This window comes from Antedon mediterranea, chromosome 1 (assembly GCF_964355755.1).
Source record: "Antedon mediterranea chromosome 1, ecAntMedi1.1, whole genome shotgun sequence".
Lineage (NCBI taxonomy): Eukaryota > Metazoa > Echinodermata > Crinoidea > Comatulida > Antedonidae > Antedon > Antedon mediterranea.
Genome location: NC_092670.1, coordinates 19794056 through 19818649, shown reverse-complemented (window position 1 = coordinate 19818649; position 24594 = coordinate 19794056). Strand labels below are relative to the sequence as shown.

Below are 24594 nucleotides of genomic sequence, written 5' to 3'. Positions count from 1 at the left end.
TATTATCTAAATTGACATTTTTCATTTTCACAATAAAAACTTCATTAATAGTAACTCAAAATTAGTCCTCAATGCCTACTTATAAAATAATGAAGTATACTTGTAATTTTTTTTACTATAAAATAATTCCCAGGATTCAACTAACAGATACAATTCAGACTCATATTTATATATTCTAAAAAATAATGTTATATTGGCCGTAATTTTACCGAAAACACCGCAGTGGATTGAGTTTGGATTGTGTTGTAAAATATACAATAAATGTTTCGTGTTTAAAAAAAGTTAGATGTTTAATTATATTTGATTTCATGTTTTATATTTAAAAATGGGGTAATTCTATAATTACCCCTTCCTGCTAGGCAACATAAGCAACATTGATTTTACCTCCCTTATGTCTCTACTTCACACATGTTTAATATAATACTGTCACAAATAATTATTGAGCCTTGGTTTGATTGAGGTACTTTCCATTAGATTGCAAATTTGTGATGTTTCTATATGCCAATTAAAAATTGAATTTATAACATTTTGTGTTGATTATTTTATTATTATTTTTTTTCAATTTCACCATTTAACAACAAAATTGAAAATAACTGATTAGGTTAATTAGTCAATTTAACATGAGAATTACAATGCAATGTTGTTCAGCTTAAAAAAGTTTGTGATTTTTCTGCATTGGAACATGTCAAATGTGATAACAAAAATCAGATACTATTGTTTCAGTAATTATCATATTTTTTGGCCCCCTATTTTTCATATTCACAACTGAATCTTAAAACATAACATTCAACTTTAATAATTTATTCAGGAGGTAGTTTTTCCTTACCTTTTTAGTTCCTATACCTATCATTCTATATTTCGCTTTCTGCTCCAAAAATCAGTAGTATTGTAATATTTAATTGTGACTTCCTTTGCTCCGTCACCTCTTTCCTTTTTTAAATGAAAATGCCAATTTTCATCTGAAATCTGTCAAAAGAAAAGTTTTTATAAATGTTTCTTATTCATTTCTTGCGGTGACGTTTTTTATTCCAGACTTTTTGATTACCTGATGCAGTTAAAGCAGGGAAGCAGTGGCGTATCCAGTAGGGGGCCGGGGGGGCCCGGGCCCCCCCTGATTTTGTTTCCGTCGGCACATCATCGCGGCCGTCGGCAAACAAAGGTGCCGGGGAAAAAAAATAAACTATTTATTCTGACAATAATTGAACTGTAAACATAATTCTTTTGAGTGTTTGTTTATTTACATATCATATCATTGATCCCTTCAGATCAACTATTTTTGATTTTCATTACATCTAACGAAACACGTTTAAAATGTGTAGCACGTACGTACGGCCGTACGCGGTAGATTGTTTACTCAAAAGTCTTTGACCTTACCCTAAAACCTTGTTTTTGCATGCAGTTGAGCCTCTCATAACCTGAGATTTGTATGTCTTCCTACGCTAAGAGATTATATAGTTCCACATGCCATGTGCTTTTTTGTCTAAGATATATTTATTATATTAAGTGCCAAAAACCCGTTTTTTTTTCTCGATATGAGGCCTTTATTATTCAAAATTTTTAAAGAAAAAGCACATATACCATAAGAAATATCCATGTATTTCATTTTTGGAACAGAATATTCCGTGAGGCTCAACTACAAAACCACCATTTTGTGATATGATGTCATCGTAAGCCAATCAAAGCTGAGCTTTCTCGCGATTGGCATTGCTCACGGTTGAATGATTTAGGATTCTAGCTGATTTGATTGGTGGATGCGAATCACCCGCAGCGGAATGTTTTCTCTCGCGCGTGTACCATGAATCTCGCTGATCGTTACTACACAAAGTTAGAGCAATGAATTTGTCCGAATTCCGTTAAGTAAACAACTTTATATATTTTATAAGCATTTAATAACATGTTTTATTGATATTTCCAATGGTGATATATAAAATAAATTACTAAAAAACGTAATTATATGTAATTATTTTAACCAAAAATGGCGTAGTTAATAGAATTGTCGACTGAGGCCGCAAATTGTTTTACTTCTTTCGTGGCTAAAAACAATCATTTTCGGCGATGTTTTAGACCCTATATTTCGAAAACTACAAGTCAGATTTTCCTAACTCTTTCTTTATTGTAATATGAATACAACATACTAACAGATAATGTTGGTTTGGTTTTAATTTTGCATCGTTATCCCATATAAGACAATATGACTATGTAATCCTAGAACATATATTGATCAGAGACGTCGTGTATGTACAGATAATGACACCAATTTTGTCGGCAAATTGGCAATTCCCGGCCCCCCCAACTTCAAAATCCTAGATACGCCACTGCAGGGAAGAGTATACATTTTACTCTTCCCTGGTCAAAGTATAGCAGGTTGTTACAATTGTCTACTTCCAGATAACAGCATCAATTCTAAAACAAAAGCTGTCACAACACCGATGTAGAGTTAAGCATGTGCAGATTTTCATAACTTAGTATTCTTGATCTTGCTTTGTGTAATTTTATTTATCTGCCTCTAAAGCCTTCTCCTGCCCTTTCAAATTTATTTTTATATTTTTCCATCTCCTAATTTGAGACATCTACATCCACCAACATTTACCATACACTACAGTACTTATTTCCATACCACCGGTCTCTTCTTGACTGGATATGATTTTTTTAAATGTTGTACTTTTATTTTGTAATATTAGTGTTTCTGTTTTTCTTTTTTCTTTTTTTTTTTCTACCTTTTGTTTTTTTTTTGTACTCTTTAAGTAACCATGGTCTTGTAGAAGAACACAAGCTTCCCCGTGTCAAAATAAAGTATTCCTTATTATTGTTAGCAAAAATTAATGATTTTGCATACGAAGTCAGTTTTCAAAATAACCTATAATATTTTTAAAAATCTTAGATGACAAAGCCCCAAATGATTGATAAATGTCAGCCCAGCTCTTTAAAGATATAGGTATCATAGAAGCTCTCAATCTGTACTCATCATTGTTCAAATCTGCACTGTTTATACATTGAGCTATAATAAGCTCTCTGAATCTGAACACAATATTTTAAAGTAATATTTGTAAAATAAGATGGTCTCATAAAACTGCCCACTAATTCATTTCAGCAGTAAATTGCGTTGTTATTTTTCAGTTTTAACTCATCAAAATGCTGATTACAGACCATCAAATAAGTATTCTGTTCCCTAGCAACCGGCAGAAAAGAATTACTATTTATGTTTAAGCTTCAATTTGATTTCTTGTTCAATTGCTTTTTTGACATTGTCAGGCATTTTTGGATCGTAGAAAACATTACCTCTTAGAACTGTCAGCGTAAATTTGATATTGATGATGATGGATCTAAAACTGGTAGTTTATTTATGGATATTTAGATATAATGTTTATAGAACAAAACATCTCTGTACTTCTTAGTACTTTCATTATTTTTTAATCTTTGCAACACATATCTTCTGTATTATTTGCTTGGTGAGCAGACATATTAAAAGGATGTTGAGACTTTCCCAGTTCATGTTTGAACTAAATGTATGATGTTACTCAAGTAAGTAGGAGGATCAAGGTTTCAAACAAATCTCCATGTTTTCCGATGTGCCCTTTTCAAAGTTACCAGCTAGAAGCCTATGAAAAAATAACACCATATGGAAATACTAAGGTCTTGTACTCCCAAATTGTAAAAATAAATACATCAATATACACATTGAGACATTGCAATGTTTAAGTTTTTTGTACTAAACTTGAGAAAGGATATTATTTACAGAACTGGTAAAATATATCAGAAATGGTAAAATTTGGCTATTATAAAATGTTGATTCTCGTTTATGTAACTAACGCTTGAAGTCACAAATTGTAATAGAGAGATAGAAGGTTGTCTTAGCAACCATGTCAAAACCCGATTGCACTTTATAAAAAGAATAATGTATCAGCTTTATCAAGAGAATCTACATCCACACAGTCCTTCATCAAAACAATTCTACTGCAGTAACTCTTGTGTCATAAATTTAATATCTATTTTTAGCTTTCATCATAAACTTTGTAATAATGGGACTAATTTAAATTTCTGATCATTGTTGTTGTTTAATTTATTCTCTAATTCCCAGGTAATGGAAATAGTATTCCTCTTGAAGGAATATTAATCCGATTATCACTTAAAAGATCACTAAAACCTGTATACCACAAGATCTTATTATCCATCAGCTTATCTAAATAACAATTAGCTTCTGATCAATTACTGGTGTGTTATGTGTCAAAGGTCGACATTCTCTCCGTTGTTGTTGAAAAAAAAATGAGCTTGTTCATCTTTTAAAAGTACAAAAAATCTATTATTATAAATGATAAATTCACATTTTTTACATTACAGTAGTAGTAACAGTACGTTGTGAGTGTTGATTGGCTATAAAGATTTTTGCTTAATATTTGCATAACATAACAGGTGTCATCCATTTTTTCTGCTATACTTCGTTTAAATCTAATTGTATTATAATTAACTTCTTTACTCATTTTTTCTCAAATATGTCGGATAGTTTACAGTATGTAGTATAAGATTTCCTTTCTAATCACTCCTTAAATTAACCAATATTAACCACTTAAAATAAAAATAATCACCCCTGACCAGCCCAGTTCCATCTTTCTTAGATTACATCTGATACATCTTAACATATAGTTCTTATGACTTGTAATATTTTTATGTTTACATAAGTACAGGATTTCCTTTCTAATCCCTCCTTACTTTTATACCATTTGCCAATAATCACTAAATAAATAGTAATTACCCGTCCCTTTTTGACTGACCAGCCCAGTCCCAACTCTTTTTTAGTCAGATTGTATCTGACACATACATCCTAACTTAAATGTTCATGACACAATGTTGTTACTATATTAAGTATTAATGACAAATAATTAGATAAAAATTTCTAAATTAGATTAGATTTAATTGGTGTGAGTCATTAATTATTAGGATGTTTAATATGTTTTTGTTTTTTGGTCCAAATAGGTCACGGTTACTTTGGTTGGTTTGAGCACGTTTTATCTTTCTATTTCATCGTTTTTTCTCACGATACTTTTTTTTCTACGAAAACATATCAATCATATCTTTGTATATGTCTTTTATAAAGGTTAAATATATTGAAAATAAAAATAGTATCAATTTATTTTTTTTTTTACTGAGTAACAAATAGAGATATGACATTTTGGAAGTGTGAATGAATGATGGAATATAGCTCTTCATTTAGATATTTGTAAAAAACACATTCACTTTATACTACACCCAGAAATTTGACCCTACTGGGAGGACCCAATTAATCTGTTTTTCAGAAAAAACAAGAGTGTTAACTGTGTTATGTAATTGTTAAGGGTCAAACATACAATAAGTTTTCTATATCAATAAACCATTGATTTTCTTATCTTACTTCAATGATATCTGAAATAGGGATTTTATTTCATGATTTTATGCAATTGTCAGATGGTACACGGCAATTAATAGCATGATAGGTCTAACAGGTGAGGAGAAAACACAAACATATCTAATATGAAACTTTTTAAACCACTAATTGTTCATACTGAGAGTTTCTGCTATTATTTTATCATTTTAGGATTATTTCCAAAAATGTGTGAAGGTCGAATATATATTAAAGCAGAATCCAATGGTCATTTTGTTCTGGTCACCTGGCCAAAAGAACTTTCTGGTCACTATTTAATCTATGATATTTTCAGGAAATATATTCTATTTTACTTTGGCATTGTCACTAAGTTACCAGACTCATCAACAAAACTAATAACACTGACCTGTCAACAGTTGCTTATGTTCTGATGGACAGTAATGATGGTCACGTTCATAAAGGAAATGATTATTTAAATACTGTCAACTTATACAATAACAGCATACACTATCATTTTTAAAAAAATATTTACCATATATAGAAATTGATCCAATAGTAATAACTAATTACATTATAACGTTTCCATAATATCTCGATATTACTTTGAACCTTATGATTAATTTCGTTAATATTGTATTTTGAAGCCACGTTTGTTTCATTGCATTTGATTCAGATTTGTAATTTTCAATACTTAGGACCAGAGTAATATACGTATCCATTTTATGTTAATAAAATAGTGTTTTCCAGGTTTTAATGTAGTTATTGATACAAGTATTGGCAGTATGTACGACATGAATGTCGCAGCTCTAAGTTAGGACCAGTGTTAAGATCGGTGTTCATAATAATTGTTATTACCAACTGATGAATATATAATAATTATATTATAATGCCTGAAGAAATTATGTGGTTAAAAACATTTCCCTTACCTTTTAGCAGCTGTCAAACAGGAAAATAATAGTAATCAAACGTGGCTAAGCTCTGATTGTGACCATATCCATAATCTCTTCTGAGCATCTTCATTCTGAGAAATCTAGTGTATAAATATGTGACATATACAAGAAATCAGGAATTATAATGGAAAAAATTTGTTTAGTGTTCTAAACTGATTGTAGCCTCAACATTTTGTGTGTTGGTGATAGTTCTATAGCTTTCAGAAATACAAACTTTTAAAATGGGGCAGCAATGTGTGTGTGAAAGAGGTGACTCTTTACAAGCCCATAACCAAAGTTTTTAAAAGAGGATTCATTGTTCACAAAAATCTTTATGAGGTAGTTTACCATCACTTTCGCTTCTAGTTCGAAAGGGCACTTTATTAACAAAAAGAAGTTTGTTTGTAGCCTCTAACCACCTTTGGCTATTTTCTTGTAATTGATGAAAATCAGTTCATAGTAGCTGATCAAGCGAAAAATATTGGAAAATGTTAGTTGACTTTAGGTCACAGAGCTGCTAAGAAGTTAATGAGAAGAATTTTAATGTTTAGATTATTGTCCTCATGTGCCCAATTCTAAGCACATTGTTGATGAACCATAATGATATACTCACTTTAAAAGTACATTAGATAATTATGAATTTAGTGGTGTGGCGGTTAACAGGTTTGGCTTGTATTATGAAGGTCTTTGGTTCAATTAGTCCGTGTTCAATCGTTCATTTCTCAAAACTGATCTGATGATCTTACCTAAAATATACGATACATAATAGAAATGTAATAGATACTATTGCTTGAAGATCACTGATTTAAATTGATTAATTGATCACCTTCTCAATAGATCAATCAATCACATCAGTCATTGAAAAATCACATCAATCATTGAAAATAACTGGTTAATTTATGAATTGATAATCAATGAGTTATTGATTGATTCCGAAGTGAAATATACTTACTAAAAATAGAACAGTAGACTAGATCTGTACAAATAAGAATGATAAATTTTGCAATAGCAAGCAAGCTCTTAGTAGAACGATATGCTTTAGATAATGGAATAAATTTATTAAAGAATTGGAAATGTAGTAAATTGGAGTGATAGATGAGAAAAACATAGCCTAAAGAAAACCATTCTTTCAGTCTTATTCAAGAAAGGTATATGATATTAGGTCTTGTTACAGCAGATACATCCTGCCCACAAGAAATACTGGAAGCATTCTAGTGTGACGTAAATCATTATTGCTTGTTATATAATTGTGACCCTTTGGATTGGAACTATGGCTTGGTGGTTGCCTGCTTACTAATTCTGTGGTTCAAATCCTGTGACACTTAAACCTCATATGATACTTTGTGTACAAAGCATGAGTTTCTTATTCTGTAATTCGCTATAGTTTGCTGGATGATTTAAAAAAAAAGATTATTTACCCTTTCAGTCGTTAACCCAACTGTCTACCCTGAAATAAAAAGATCAACACTTTTCTTGTTTTTTTAATGCATAAACGCCATCAAGAAGTTGAGGTGATGATTAAAAATACTAAGAATGTTAGTACTTGCTAGACAGAAATAGTTTATACTAAATGTGAACTGAGTTCCATGTCAATGTAAACAGTTACCAATAACAAGTGGTATGAACTAAACATGACAGTACTAAATGCCTGCAAAACATTATACAACTTCTAAATTTAAATAGAAAAACAAAGCTTGTTTAAAATGATTATAAACCAAAGATCTAAAAACTAAAAGCATTTAACTTATAATCTTAAAACAGTACAAAAGTAGTAAATGCCAACACTGACAACCACCACTATGTAAGACAACAAATTATGTAATGATATCCAATCTTTTGGGTCATTTCTATGTCACCAGACAATGGAGATGAGCATGTTGATCATAATTATAAGTGACTACTTTAATATAGTTTTTTTTTTTCTGGAGGGCGTCTCAGTTCTGATTTCAGAACATTTTTAATGAACCTTGTCGTATATCTGCTAGCAAATAAAGGTCATACTAATAAAATGTATGTAATTGGTGGTTTACAGAGCATATAGAGAAATGTCTTAGAATTTGGTAAATTTAGTTAATTTCCATAATTTGCAACTTTTTTGACATTTTATCTTGTCAAGTCGCCTTGATTTAATTTGATATTATCTACAATGGTTTACATACTGATGAATTATTGCATTTTCTATTTGTGGTTCAAGATTTAATTTAAAATACTCCAATATTTTACATTTTAACTGAAAATCTTTACCATTAGTGATGAAAAAAGAACAGAGATATTTGGAGTTGCTGGGTCTGTTATTCTATACCATACAAATCCCAGAATTAAATGGTCAGGTTAATTTGATATTTTAATTGTTATAATTCATGAGGCGTCAACACAGTTTAGAAGTTTTAGAATAATTATTGAGTTATTCAACTTTGCTGACATATTAGAAGACTACGGGAAGGATGTGGTCAACTTTTAAGAGTCATTTGACAGAATGTCATGTACACCAAATTTGAAAGAAGGATATATGTGTGTAGACAAATTGTTTTTGTATCCACCTCCTCATTTTCAATTTCCCTGAAATAAATAATCTGGTGTTAACCCTCTTTCAAAGTAAACGCATCTGTGGGTTTACCATTTCCTAAACATTTGTAATGAACCTTTAACAGAATCTTTATTTCTGATTGCTTTCGCAAGGGAAATTTTCACATAATAAGTAAAATGACAATAATAGGAAAATACAGATAATTACAAATAAAAGTTTATAATCCAACTGCAGTAATTTTGCTAACTGTAGTTTCATTAATTGTTCCTCCAGTTGTTTTTTTAATTATTTCATGAATTTGGTTCACAATTTTGTTTGTACTATTGAAACCTTATTGTTTAACTGTAGTAAATATAAGTAACTACAGTAAAATGTTGGTGTAATACTAACTAATATGTTTGGTCACTTGCCAAGGTGGTTATAGTACTAAGTAATTACCATAATTAAGAGTTTAATAAGTACTGTAATTTTATATCAATTGGTTGTAAAGTTGGAAAAAGATTGAAAATATTTAAGCCACAATATCACACACTCGCACTATAAAATATTAATTAATAATATACTTTGTAATGAACATCCTGTATTGTGTAGTTTTGCAAATGTAATGCCTCTGTCTCTGCTGTGAGCAGAAACGGTTAACTATCATGCGAATAAATTACCCCCAACAGTAGAAACGGGATAAGTTGTAAGTAAATATAAAATGACATTTTCAAAATAATGGTTAAAATCTTAGTCTTAAAATTGTTAGTTGTAACAGCATTTAATTAGCTATCACTAGGCAACTTGTTGCCACAATGCAATTAAAACAATGGTTGAACACATCACTTATTGGAGAATAATGGCATTTTAGTCGACAACTGCTAACGTAAATGATTTTGTTGGTATATAAATTACATTTTTTAATCAATTTTCAAATAAACCACAGCAACAATAGCAGGCCCCAAGTAATATTAAGTAATTTTGGTTCAAGTAATTAAATGTTTCCCTTAATCTATCAATATGGGGATACTTGCCAAATATACTCAAGATAATTAAAATTAATTATTTATTTTTTAATTATAATGTATTGTAAAAAAAATGCTTCTGTGATATTACTATGTAAATTGATATGTTGTTTACAATATATCCACTTTAACTCAATCATCTATTTATTCTTTACCAAGAAATTTACTCTGTAGGCAAATGAAGGGGTGTGTGTGGAGTTGTCATAAAATTATCAATAATTAAATGTACACAATTATGAAATACTGATCCAAGGGCTTAAATATTTTGAAATTAAGTGCAGAACTTAACTAATATATTATCATTTTCACTGTAAATCGGCTGCCTATGACTCCCAATGCTTTATGGTTCAAATACCATCATTATCATTCTCAATTTCATACACCGCCTTGTGTCTTCTTGAGAATATTTATTACATTTACATATTTTTGTATTTTCAAGTTATTTTTAAAAAGATGATTAAATGGTTTATGCCTATAAGATAGAATAAAAGCAATATAAAACTGAAAGTTTCACTGATAGCCTACATTATAAATAGATAAAGATCCGATTGTTGGCCAGTTCTTGTAGAAATAATATCACAATATTTGTTATCCTTAACAATGTTCTAATAAAGGTTGAAACATAGAATCAATTATGGCCTCACAGTTGTTGGAGTTACAGTACCGTACTCTCTTTCTATTTAAAGAAATATTAGGAATTTACTAGTTAATAACGTAATCTTTTCAGACAACAGTCTACCTATACGTTAGAAATTATCAAAATTAATTATTACATTCATAAACAATGAACCATTATTAGTCTCAGAAGATTTGATAATTCCGAACATTACTATTTTCAGAAACGATCAGTTCTAAAGTGTTATTTAATGGCACACATTTACTGAATGAATCATTCCATATGACTATAATTATGCACACAATATGAAAATGGATCGGTCTGTTTGTACCTATACCCTCTTTAAAAAGGGATATGTGAAGTACATTATAAAAATGAATCATTTTTTATGTATACACACATTATTTGCAAAGAAACCATTAGTTATGAGAATATGCTATGTAATGAAATAAAAAAATACTTATAAAATATTTTAAGATGATTATTATTATTTTGTGCCAAAATAGGGTAGTGATATGCTCAAATATGGTAGTGATATGCCCAAATATGGTAGTGATATGATACCATCATATCTATATACGTGCACATCACATAAAGTTTGATAGAGCTTATGACATTGTGTCCAGTTTTTTACTATCAAAGTGTATTGAACTTGATGTTCAGTCACATAACTTTGTAATAATGTTTTCAAGGTTTTATTTAATTAAAATTATAAGAATCATTAATTTAATTAGGAAGTATGGTAGGACATTACACACCACTCTGTTTTTTTTTAATTGGAAGTTGTTGTTGTCAATATAAACATGATTCATGATTTTCTTTGTAAATAAGTTTACATAGTAAAACCATTTTGCACCCCACCATGTCAAAATGATCTACTACAGTATTAACTACAGTAACTACATTTAATAACTTATTAACTGTTTATTCAATTAGCAACCATACATCTACATTGAAATAAAATAAAATTATATGTTGGAAATTAAACATAGGGAATTGGGTAACATAAGAAATTGAATAAGAATCTACTATTTGACTATTTTTTTATAATCTATTAATTATTTTTGTTTCTTCTCTTTCATATCAAATCTACCATTGATGCATTTTCCTTTGTACGACACTGCATACAGCTAAGACAGGTACTGTAAAACAAATTATTTATATTGAGGGCGTGTGGATAGCAACATGGAGTATTATTACTCCATGATAGCAATGAGCTGGTTGATATTGTGCGTTTTTAGGTCACTCAAAGCTAAAATGTTAGCGATTGATGAATCATTCTTGTTATGTTCTACAATAATATGAGGTCTGCCATGCCACCAGTATGGTAGGAAAGCCTGTAGGCAGGATTTTTACAGTGGGATTTTCATTTCATCCCCACAAAAAATCATCATGAACTATAGGCTAAAGGTTATTATTGTCACTTCTACTGGTCTTCAGTTTGAAAGGGCAAACCTTCCAACCTCCTGGATAGGAGTTGGTTGGCCATGTTTTAAACTGACCACACTTTTTAAAGGACACATCACACCAATGAATTATTTATGAGATTTAAAAAAAATATATTATTATTAAATGCGTCTGTATGTACATCACCATGGCCCCTTGATATGTAATAAGTTCACAATTCAGTATCTTTTATATTTATTTATTAAACATTAAACCAAAAACAAAACCTTTGAACAATATGTATATGAAGGACCGCTAAAAATAAATATAATTATTATTTAATTCAGTACTATTATTTTAGTACCTTGGTTTAGGATTATATTGTTCATACACCGTCATGTTTTTCAATATAGGTACTTAAGAAAACACATTAAATAATTAATATGATTGATTCATACATGAGTATATTAATATGCTGTTAAGGTTATCAATCATTTCATATGAGATGCTGTAAATTGTTTTGCTTTAGTAGAGAGGTGAATTTATAATAATAATAGTCAGTGATTGAGTACACAATTTATATATTGTTAGAGTGGTATGAGAGAAATGTTATTTTATAGCGTTAATTATTTTTCATTCACTGCAGTATACAGTCACAAACATTCATTATTTGTATACTATTGCACGATAAAATAATTTTGAGAATTTTGTGAAACATGGAATTTGTGACTGTTGTGCCTTCAAAAACCAATGTGTAGTGTACAGCTCTTTTCTGCATGTATCATTCTGAGTATCATTTTTAACTCTTTGAAGACGCGAGGTTGCTACATAGCACATAATGTCATTCAAACTCCAAGCATTGTATATAAACTGGGAAAAAAACGGACCAAAAATAAAAAACCTAGACCGAATTATGGATAGATATGCCCATGTTATATAGTCGATCTTTCAACTGAATATTCAAACCATTCCACGTAATACTTTTATTATTTGTATAATATTAAACATATGAAAGTAATTGAACACTTTAAAAAAATCCGATTCTTTCTGCGTTTTTTTAATATATAAATATAAAAGCATACCGAAATGGTTCACCATTATCAACACATTATTACATATGTCTACCATTATTATGTTTACATGATGCCTATATATAGTGATTCTAGATATTAATATGCTGTATGAATATCGATCATATAATACAGTACATTATTGTGTAATGTTATGACCTTGACTTTATGGTCCTTAATAACACGCATTCAGTAACTCAGTCAAAATGCACGGTATGAAAAATTGAGGGCATTGGTGATTAAATTCCATTGAATTGATTAGTTGTTATATACTCTCTTATCTTAGGCAACTCTAAATACTAAGGTGTATCTACACTTCTATAAAAGTGATATATATTTTGTAGAATTCCTAAATTATTTTCTGCAAAAACTATCTTATTATTGTATAAAAATCATCATTGTGATCATCCAATGTATCATTATTATCATCAGTTATCATCACCATTAGTAATATACTAGTATCATCATTCTCATATCAATCAACACCACCATCATCATCAAATGTATCATTATTATCATCACCATTAATACCCTATCATCCTCATATCAATCAACACCATCATCATCATTATCAAATGTACATCATTATTATCATCAGTTATCATCACCATTAATACTCTATCATCATCCTCATATCAATCAACACCCTCATCATCAAATGTATCATTATTATCATCACCATTAATACCCTATCATCCTCATATCAATCAACACCATCATTGTCATCATCAAATGTACATCATTATTATCATCAGTTATCATCACCATTAATACTCTATCATCATCCTCATATCAATCAACACCATCATTGTCATCATCAAATGTACATCATTATTATCATCAGTTATCATCACCATTAATACTCTATCATCACCATTAATACTCTATCATCATCCTCATATCAATCAACACCACCATCATCATCATCAAATGTATCATTATTATCATCAGTTATCATCACCATTAATACTCTATCATAATCCTCATATCAATCAACACCACCATCATCATCATCAAATGTACATCATTATTATCATCAGTTATCATCACCATTAATACTCTATCATCACCATTAATACTCTATCATCATCCTCATATCAATCAACACCACCATCATCATCATCAAATGTATCATTATTATTATCATCAGTTATCATCACTATTAAAACTTTATCTTCATCCTCATATCAATCAACACCACCATCGTCGCCATAATCTTTCTGTATGGTTAGTTTTTGTAGGTTACTTTGTTGATATTCATATAATAGTATTTGAACTCTTCCTTACCACTAATTTCATACATAAAAATATCCTCAAGCCTTTTTTGTAACTAAGATGTTATGAAGTCAAGCGAAACATTCACCAGTGGCTTTGAAGAGCATCTACTTTTGTTGCCTAAAGTCAAATTTAACAACGCGAATCGTGAAGGGAATATGATGACATTTGAAATGATGAAAAGCTGTGTTTTTCAAGCGAGTACAGTGTCCAGCAATTTAAGTAAATATATAGCTATCATCCTTACAGTGTTTAACTTAATATGACATGTACCAAAGCATACATTACTAGTCAGTTGGAAAGTATTTTTCGTAGGTTAGAAGTTCACGCTTTAATGTTTCTTGTTTTAATGTACTGTAGCTGCATCACTGTCTATAAAATTATGTTTTAAAAGCTCAGTGCCAAAATGATATACAGTAGTGTATCTTCTTCATGTCCAGCTTGGAAAATGGTAGTTTTCTGTACTACCTATGTGCCTTACTTGCACCAATACTTGGGTTCAAGTCTCTCCTACTCATTAACGGAATGTGTATAATTTGTAAAGGCCAATACCTTCATAAGTAAGGCTGTATATAGTTGTTAACATGGCTGTTACATGTATGCTGGCAATTTTTTTTACATTAAAAAAAAAGAAGTTACCTGAAATATCTATCGACGTGTTCTAGTTCACTGTTTAATTTATTCCTATTTAAAATTGTTAACAAGTATGAAACTGTATAAGATGGCTAATTTGTTATTTGTATTCTGTATCTTAATTTAACTCGTTAGCTATTCACTCTAGGGAACTGGGTTTGATGTTTTTTTCTAATTACTTTTTACATAAATGGAAGTTTAGCACTTTGTGACAACTTATATTATCTGCAAGTAGAACATTAATTGTCATGAATAGGAAATTTAGTATGTGTCAGTTACTGTTAATACTCTTCATTTTTATCAGTATCATCATAATTATCTTAATAATTCTTATTAACCTTGTTAATATTGTCATGATCAAAATTATCATTATCATTGCTATCACTGTACGCAATTAAATTTTGCATATTTCAATCATTGACCTTTTCAAATCATTATAATTGTCACCATCATCATCATCATCATCATCATCATCATCATCATCATTATTATTATTATTATCATCATCATCATCGTCGTCGTCAACGTCAACATCATCATCATCATAGTTTAATAGTCAACATAATGAACACTCTTCAGCAGTCTTGTTCAAGAACCTCATTCATATTCTTCATCTTGTTTTTATATTCATCGTTGCTGACCGCTGTCCACCTTTGTGTAGCTGGACATTGACACCATATTTAGACGTCATCATAGTTCATTAACTCTGTTGCTATGATTATACATTGAGTACTAAATAGCTGAGGCTTGTGTAGTTATGGATGCCATAATTTTCAACATTGGTCCAAGTTCATTCAATGGTTTTGATGGTGAAGCTATAGATCAAGATCATATGGTACAAAGCAAGCAATTCATTCAATATATATAAAACTGGTCTGGAAAAATTAATGATGCAAATGATGTCCAGTTTTAGATGTGTTTTATCAAGAAAATGATTGCATCACTTCCTTCTTCTGTTTTTTTCTTGGCTGTTTCTATTTATCATGAATATTTATAACGATTTGTTCGATGTGCAGCAGAAGACTTTGCAATTATCCACACAGACAATCTTAAAAAACATCATTATTTATACCTGACATTTAGAGATATGACTGCATTGGTCACTTCAGTAAGGCTACATGTGTTGGTCATTGTATCCAATTATTAATCGGTCACTTAGGGAATAATTTTATTATGTCTACAAGCAGTCAGTATACTAAGAACGGAGTTAAGATCGTAGTCTAATTAACAAACGAACACAGGAGAATTGGCTAATCATTAGCTTAAAGTGTATTGTCAAATTTGATGATATTGTTTACAAATGCACTGCATTTCCTTCCTAAAAAGTACATAGGTAGATATCATTTTTTAATATGGCTACTAATTTTGACCGGAAGACCTTCCTATTTATCTGTTTAATTGTGGGTATTTTTTCTTAAGGTACAGTTTCTCCTGATTTTTTTGATAAAATCATGATAGTACATATATTTACCATATGCTTAACTACAGTAACCTAGGCTGCTTTTGATAACTAAAGGCAAAAACTTTGGTATAATGCACACGCCATATGACCATACCAAGGCTGGAACACATTGCCATTTCTTTGATGGGCGTGATCCAACCAGATCTCTGGAACCACCTTTTGTTGTTCTTTTCTATGTTTTGCCATGCTCAGAATTAAGCTGTTCGATAAGATAAAAAAGGAAACCAGCCACTGTTTAAATATGCTGATGCCCTAGATTTGTTTAGATAGTGCCCTCTATGTTTTAGAAATTTTAGAATGGTTTCGGCTAATCATCATCTCCAATGTTTCCTTTTTACCAGTTGGCTCCTATGCACTGATTTTTGTCCTTTATTCGATCTTTATAATTTAAATCAAATAATACATAATTACTGTTTAATGTTTTTATATTCATTGGTAAATACTACTGATTATTATGCACCAATAAAGATTTCTATTCCCATTGAATTAACAGATAAAAACATATTGCCTCATGAATAATTCATATATAGATATCATGAATTATTTATGAAGTTTTTATGGAATATTCAATTGAGCATTGGGTATAGGTTAAACATACAATAGAAAACTGTACTTTGTTTTGTTATACTGCAATGTCAATTTCTAATATTAAATGAGAATTTTTTTTAATTTTCTGTATGATTCATCCAATATATTATAGGTATGTTTGATATAATACTCATATATATATAGAACTCATAAACCATATAGAACACTTTTCTGCGCACATCAAATAATCTCATGTAGCTGCATTCACTATTCACACAAAACACTTTTAATATTCTCCGTAAATAAATAAATACGACTTGATTGAAATTGTTAGTATTTAAAGGAAATATATGTCATTTAATAGTGACTGTGATTGGTAATATGACAAATATATTCGGGATCTTTACATAAAACATAACAATGTTATATGATCTCCAATGCCATAAGTATTAATTAAATATAAATTGATGAAAAAATGAATTATGATAGTAATCATTAACATGATCTCATGTGTTATGGTTAAGTCTCTTCCTTAAGCAAGTTCAAGTTGACTTAGTTTACGTTATCCCTGTCATCTTGTTCATTTTTTTATAGAGGGCAGCAGATAGGTTTTGAAGTATATGTGATTTGAAAGTTTGGCGACAATATCCACAACATGATCTATCCAGCATTGTGAGAAATGTATTTTATTAATACAAAATAAATTAAATATTAGTTAATTAATTAATAACTTATCACATTAATGTTTTTTAAATTTACTTAACTATAACTTTTTAATGTTTTACTGTGATTTTTATTGTGGTGTTATGTTAGTTGTAGGCCTGTCTTTTATTTTTTAACTGGAAAAATAAATATATGAAAGTATATATTAGTGCTATAAAGGTTAGAATACTAAATGGCAATGATGTCGAGAAGAAGGTTAACATGAAAACAAACTATAGAAATCCATGCAATAAACTTCTGTAAAATATACTTTCATGTGAGATATATTTCTGAAAGTGACAGCTATCACGTAAGAAGTGTAATTTATTGGTCATGATGATCTACTAAAGTAACCTATACTTTCCCATCAAAATAACATTCTATCTCTCTCAATAGTCCTAGTTTTTCCCAAAAGCCCGATTGAATACCATCTCAATGATTGTGTTCATCCATGCTTGCAATTCATGGTTTATGATCGATGCTCTAATGTTCTAAATCCTCCCTTAGCATCCTTTTAATACTCGTAATCCCCAACTTGTACACTGAGCTCCACTCGCGGCTAATTCCACCAGCTCGTTTTCTCGATCATTGATGATATTAAAACTTACATTCACTTAAAATTGATGGCGTAGTAGACTGTTCAAATTTCATTAACAGGTGAACATTTTTAGAATGTGGGTCGTGAATCGTTGAACTTGTGATAATGGTCTGATAATGTAATGTCTGAAATATTAATAATAATGAAAACTTTTATAAAGGCGGTATGCGCTTACAATAAATGCTTATGTGTAGCATTAAATTCTAAACAGCATTAAATTAAACCTACTTGTGTATCTCTTGGGAGATGGTCTATCTATTTTTGCCGCTAAGATCTTTTTCAATACAATTTATATATGGTATTCATTCAATATGATTTCAGGTAAATCATATTTTCCTAGATTGCTAAAAGGCAATAAAAAAGCTACAAGAAAATTGTCCTATATTTTAGAGTTTTGATATTTAACTAAAACTATTACATAAAGAAAACAATTTAAAATGCTCTATTCGTTTTATTATGAATCTTGTGTTCAAGTTAAGTTTGTGGTTATTTGTATGTCAACCTCTGTTCAAATGAGTTTGAATAGAAACAGGATATATAATTGTCACTCCCCGAACAGGATCTCTCATTTCAATTGATATACTTAAAATTATTAACCACAGAGAAATATTTTGTAATGTGTTTAGACACACAGGAATGCTTGTGAAAGTTTCACCCATCAGGAAGTTTATTGTTATCATCATAGGAAACGTTCTAATTGGATGCTATGTTGAATTACTGTTTTCCACTTATATTGTTCAACATTTTAAGACATGTCATACGCTAAAACACTGACTGTACACACACAAAATGTGTAAGCGTCGTACGCTAAAGAACTCTAACTCTGTGACGGTGTGAACTGCGCCTAAAATAGATCGCTTGAACTGGATGTAAATCAAATTATGTTATAGTTTATTGGAACCATTTGATTAGATTCTTTGGTAGCTTATCTCCATTTCTCACAAAAATTGAGGACATAGATTAATTAATAAGTCAATTAGCTGTAAATTGCCACTTTAATGATTACAGAGTTATGTAATGAATAAAGATAAAAGTCTAAGGGTATGTTCAGACTCACGGAGTTACGCTGGAGTTAGCTACGCAAGGCGTACGGTAATCCATGGCGTTAAAAGCCAAGGTGTTCAGACACAACGACCAACATTCCAATGTCTTGCGTTTAAAATACTGATCAGGTCAAAGCAGATAGAACTATATGTATACATTCATGACAATTACATTGTTTTTTATTTATATAATGTTTGCCTTCAAATATACTGATTTGTTTTTACTACTTGTAGAATTGCATTTTAATTCAAAATAATTTAAAACGTAATTGTTACACGGACAATTATCTGATTAATTGATTTAATTTATGAACATATCATATCACTGACGCCAACTTTACTGTTCTTTAAAATCAAAAGGTTGTCCAGTTTTACTTTGTTTCACCTCTCCATGTTTTCACTGAAAATTGTCATGAGTTATGTTTCATTTATAAAAGAAAACAGAAGATGTGAGATTAAACAGTATTAAGTGGATTTATGTAGATCAATAATGCATTGTTATTGTTGTTTTTCTTTACGTCAAACTTATTTATAGAACAGTACGTTAGGATTAGGACTAAGAACAGGTGCAACATTTATACGTACTTTTCTATTTTTAACTAAAAACTACAAAAAGTTACAGATATCTGTATGCAGAAAATGGGAATATGTTTAGGAACAGGTGCATAATGCATATAACATAATTTCTACACATACTACATTTTTTATTTTTTAGATAAAATAGTAGACTATTATGAATCTACTATTTTATTTAAAAAATAAAACACAAGTTTAAAAACTACTAGTTACAAATATTTACCGTATGCAGAGAGTGGGAATATATTTTCATTCCATCAAACAAGAAGGGTAAAGGTTGATATACGAACAATATATACTGCAACTTTAATCAAATTACCGCAGAGAATAATTCTGACAAGGTCCTAATTATTAGTTGAAACCCTGTTTTCAAACAATTACAACTGAAGAATAAACCAATTAACTATGCAGACCATCAGGTACAAAGAAACCAAAATAGAAGAGATTATAAAGAGATACCGGAAGCTAACAGACAATAGTGATAGACACAGAGGCAGGACGTACTTGACTGTATGTACGTAAGAGCATCAAGGACTTTTGCAGAATGTCAAATTAAAACAAATGAAATTAATTAAATTTCTATCCTGTTTTTACTTTATAAAAAAAAGATATTTTTAGATAAATTTTGTCTCAACATGTTTTAATATTTCTTTTGTATGGATTGTTTTTGTTTAAATATTAATATTTATTTTTATTCTTTAATTTAAATTGAAGTTTTTTAATTTGAAGAACTGATGATATTGTATCACCTATGTATTTGAATTAACACATATTTTCCTGTTTCAAATATTATGGTACTTTGTCACGTAAGACAGCATCCAAATGAAAGTTAGAATTATGAGTTTACATGTAGTAACTGCAACTAAGGAAATGAGATGAATCTTACCAGTTATACTTTTATATTTATCCCATTCTTGGTATATCAATTTAGTTTTACTTTTAAATATACATAGTTATGGTTTGATGATACAGTATGTTAAGATTTTACAGTAACCAAAATAATTGACTGAAATAACTGAATATTAAATTCTTTTTTTACTTTTAAAATTAAGTTTGCAATTGATAAAGAAATTCTTGCTTATTTTACGTAATCTGAACAATTTAGCAATTTTGCATTTTTGTGAAAGTTTGTGAAATTACTACTGTATTATACAGTCGTATTACTGTACTTTCACAAACAAAAATTGTTTTAGTGTGCGCTAGAGAAATTAAGGTTATTGATGTTAGTTGTCAATTTATATTGGTATACGTTTTACAAATTTCTGTGAAGATTGATATATTTTATTTGTAGAACTTGCCAAGAATCTCCATAGAGCTGTATGTAGGCCTATACATGAGATTGTTTATGCTATTTATTATACTGTGATTTCTGAAGAAATAAGGTTACTAAAGTTAGTTGACATCAGAAGAGTGTAAAATATTTACAAGTTTCTGCGGAGGTTTTATATTTTTGCTTCCCGGGAAACATCATAGATCAGAGCTGTATATTTAGACGGTTGAAAACAAAAGAAGGGTGAAATGGACAAACAAACCGGTTGATTAGAAAAATTAAGAAGTTCCTGTGACTAGTTAGTGTATCTGAGCACAGTGTTTGACTCACAGGAAACCTGAACATCCTGCCTACATGCTCACAAAGACACAGACAGTATTCCAAGCTTGTTGACAAATTGTCGTTGCTTAGGCCTTCACCGTTGAACCACCATCCCCTCTCATCAAAACACTCAGCTGAAAAATGTCTGAGAACGTAGCATCATGGTATCAAGTGCACCCGTCGTGGGAGAATAGATGGTATCCCGAAGCAACTGATGTTCCATACGAATCATTGGATATGTTCATGGTAATGCATACAGTCTTGTTTTATTTATTATGTATTATTTAATTTGACAGTTGAACAGTTTTGATAGATCTGTTGTTTTTAATCATCACACAGCAGTATCATGTCCAGGTCATCAATAATATAGTTTTTTTTGTGATGCAAAGTGATTTAAAGTTTTTTTGACATGTAATCGGATGTGTTTTGAACATTGCTGTTGGACTGTCCTACAGGTGTTTGTACATTGTCTAGTCGTGTTTAATTATCTCTGTTATTTCACCAAGTAGGTGAGCCCTCAATCTATGAAAGTTCTAGTACCTATCCATTCATTATTAAGTTATGCAAGTCTTAATTTTAAAAAGCTTGAAACTTGAATTAGTATTACATTTAGTTTTTCTTATATTCAACTTCATTATTATCTGTATATTTATTTGTAACCAATACTATTTATTTATCAGTTCATCCTCCAATGAAAGACCGCCCTTAAATATATTTTTATTATGTTACTCTTGATAGCTTATTTGATAATTGTACGCTATTCCGCTACATAGTTAATAGCAAAGATGATATAGTTACAAGAAAAGAATTTCATATATATATATTTTGTGTATATTGCAATGCGTGAACATTTCACGTTCTAACCGGCTTTTCCTAATTAAACAACGAACTGTGATTGGTCAAAAGCAACGATTTAAGGAAACTTGTTTAATGAGTGCGGAAGCCTACTGATTTGATTTCTAAAGAGATTGCGATAGAAAATAAGACATTGTGAAAGATATGATGATATTTAAATGTTTTGTTACAAAAAACACCTAAATGTGATATTTAAAGCGATAGAAATAATAGGAAAATACATTAAATGACTATTAAGTTTATATTTTATGACAGAACCAATGAAATATCTTTTTTAAAGGATATCCGACCTTAATATTTTATACTTAAAATGATTGACTTTATAATGAAGGTAAATATAATCTTCCGTTTCTATGTTATGGTTGTCTGGTTTGATGTTTTATTTTACTACAGCAATAAAACACCACATTCTCAGCAAATAAATTTTTGTTGCTGCTTAATGCATTTTTATAGTTTTTTTTCTCCATAGTACTATATTTAATTTTTTTGTTCATTATACAGTTATTTATTACAACGTTTAATAGGCCCTATATTTTATTTATGGTTGCATTTTACTGCAGCAATTTTCGTCCATATTGCTACCATATATTTATAGGTCCATGTTGCAACTTACAGTAGAATCATTTCTTCATTTGCCATTTGCGTCATTGTGTTTTCTCACTGTATTACTACTAGGATAAAAAACAAATTTGGTAGTATTCCATCGGGAATGCTCCAATACTTATATTTAGAATTCCTTATTGAAAAAATTTAAAGATTTAATTATTTAGATTTAAGGAATTCTGATGAATCCAAGCCAGATTTGTGGAGGATTTATTGAATATACAACTGATCTATTTAAATTCATTTTAATTTTACCATGTGTGACCAGGGAAGAGTTAACTCTTCCCTGGTGTGACAAAGTTTTGATTGGACATTTGAATGCCCAAATCTTTCTGTAATTAAATAGCCTTTTGAAGTAGTGCATAATCTGGAGAAATGTGTAAGCATAGGGAGCCCTCTATTATGAAAATGACATTAAGATTTTTCTTAAATAGCACCATGAACGTATACATTCATCTGTCAAGATTTGTTAGCCTTTTTGCAGATGTTTTATAGTGTTTTTAATGTAAGGTCAAGTATTGTATCTAATTTTAATTGGAATGAATCAGAATTAAAGTTGTGAGAGGATGAGGATGTGAAGGATTGAGGTTGTTAATAATATTGACAGGGTAATTAATGTTGAGAACACACGTATCCTGCTAAAATAATACAGTCCACCTTCCTTGTATTATGCAACATATATTACTGGAACCATACCTTTGACATGTTTAAGGGGAGTGCCATAATTTTTTAGAGTAGAACCCCTCATTTTGGACAATACATACAACTATTTTAGGAACAACCCCATTTCAAAAGAAATTAACACTACAGCCAATTCAAGGGAAATTTTGGTCCTGAAAGTATTTCCTTAATAGGGGTTAATATCAATTTTACCTTTGTTCCCCCATATGAAATTATTCTTTTTATAATAAATATTTATATTTGGCCAGATTGTGAAAATTTAAAAGTACCATAAAGACAGGAATATCTTGATATTATCGATCCTTAGTGTAAAACATCTTCAATAGCCATTAAAATAAATTATGGATCAAATTTCTAAAGCGCTAACATCTCTAAATTTGGTTTCAACTCGATGTAAGCTTTGATGAATGTCAAAATCTGTTAAGCCTTTCAACTTGTGATGTCGTATCATTTTGGATGTTGGCATTCTTTGTCGGTATTCATCAGTAATGGACGTGGCGTACCATGGTTACCTGGTTTTGACCTAGGGGCGTGTAATATGACCCTTGTGAGCACGTAATGCGATCACTCAGAGGAATTGCCTTTCTATTTCGACTATTTGTACATCTGCTGAAGGGGGTTTCAATCAACGGTTGAATGTAAACAAACCCATTAACTTTTTTTGTTTATGCATATGAATTTTCATAAAGAATTTTTTTTCGGTATGAAAGCTCTTCATCTCATGTAACAAGTATTTTGACTGGGCTTTGTGTGGGTCTAATTAGCGTTATCTTAGAAATAGTATCCAGCACTAAATTAGTGTTTATAAATGAAATAAACATAATTTTAAATAATAATGTTATTATATCTGCAGACAGCAGGTACAGTTCTCATAAAAAAAATGATTGGAGACAAAAATGTTTTGTTGAATCAAATTACACTGATTACATATTTTAATTTTTTGATGATCATTTTATAGTTTCATTTTTGTTCTTTTTAAATCAAATTTAAGTTTATTTTAATCAATATTTAATTATATTCCATCATTATAATAAACAACAATCGTTGCAAAATAATAATAAATTCATAATCATTTTGTTCATCATTATTCATTCATTCATTTAGTATTCTTTATTTCATAATCTGTGTACAGATAAAAAATATAACATCTTATCAATAT

At 29.9% G+C, this 24594-nt stretch overlaps 1 protein-coding gene and 1 long non-coding RNA gene across 2 annotated transcripts in view; both read left to right on the top strand.

Moving 5' to 3' along the window:
* LOC140061104 (uncharacterized) overlaps positions 1-12139 on the top strand; it is a 30055-nt gene extending 17916 nt beyond the window's left edge. Inside the window, exon 3 of the long non-coding RNA XR_011847405.1 lies at positions 11563-12139. This is a non-coding gene — a long non-coding RNA (uncharacterized lncRNA). The remainder of the gene's footprint in view (positions 1-11562) is intronic.
* Positions 12140-21116: 8977 nt separating this feature from the next.
* The window catches only part of LOC140060975 (RNA binding protein fox-1 homolog 3-like), a 67439-nt gene continuing 63961 nt past the window's right edge, over positions 21117-24594 (top strand). The window contains exon 1 of the mRNA XM_072107388.1: positions 21117-21542. Coding sequence (XP_071963489.1) covers positions 21438-21542 — 105 coding nt within the window. The 5' untranslated portion in view covers positions 21117-21437. The remainder of the gene's footprint in view (positions 21543-24594) is intronic.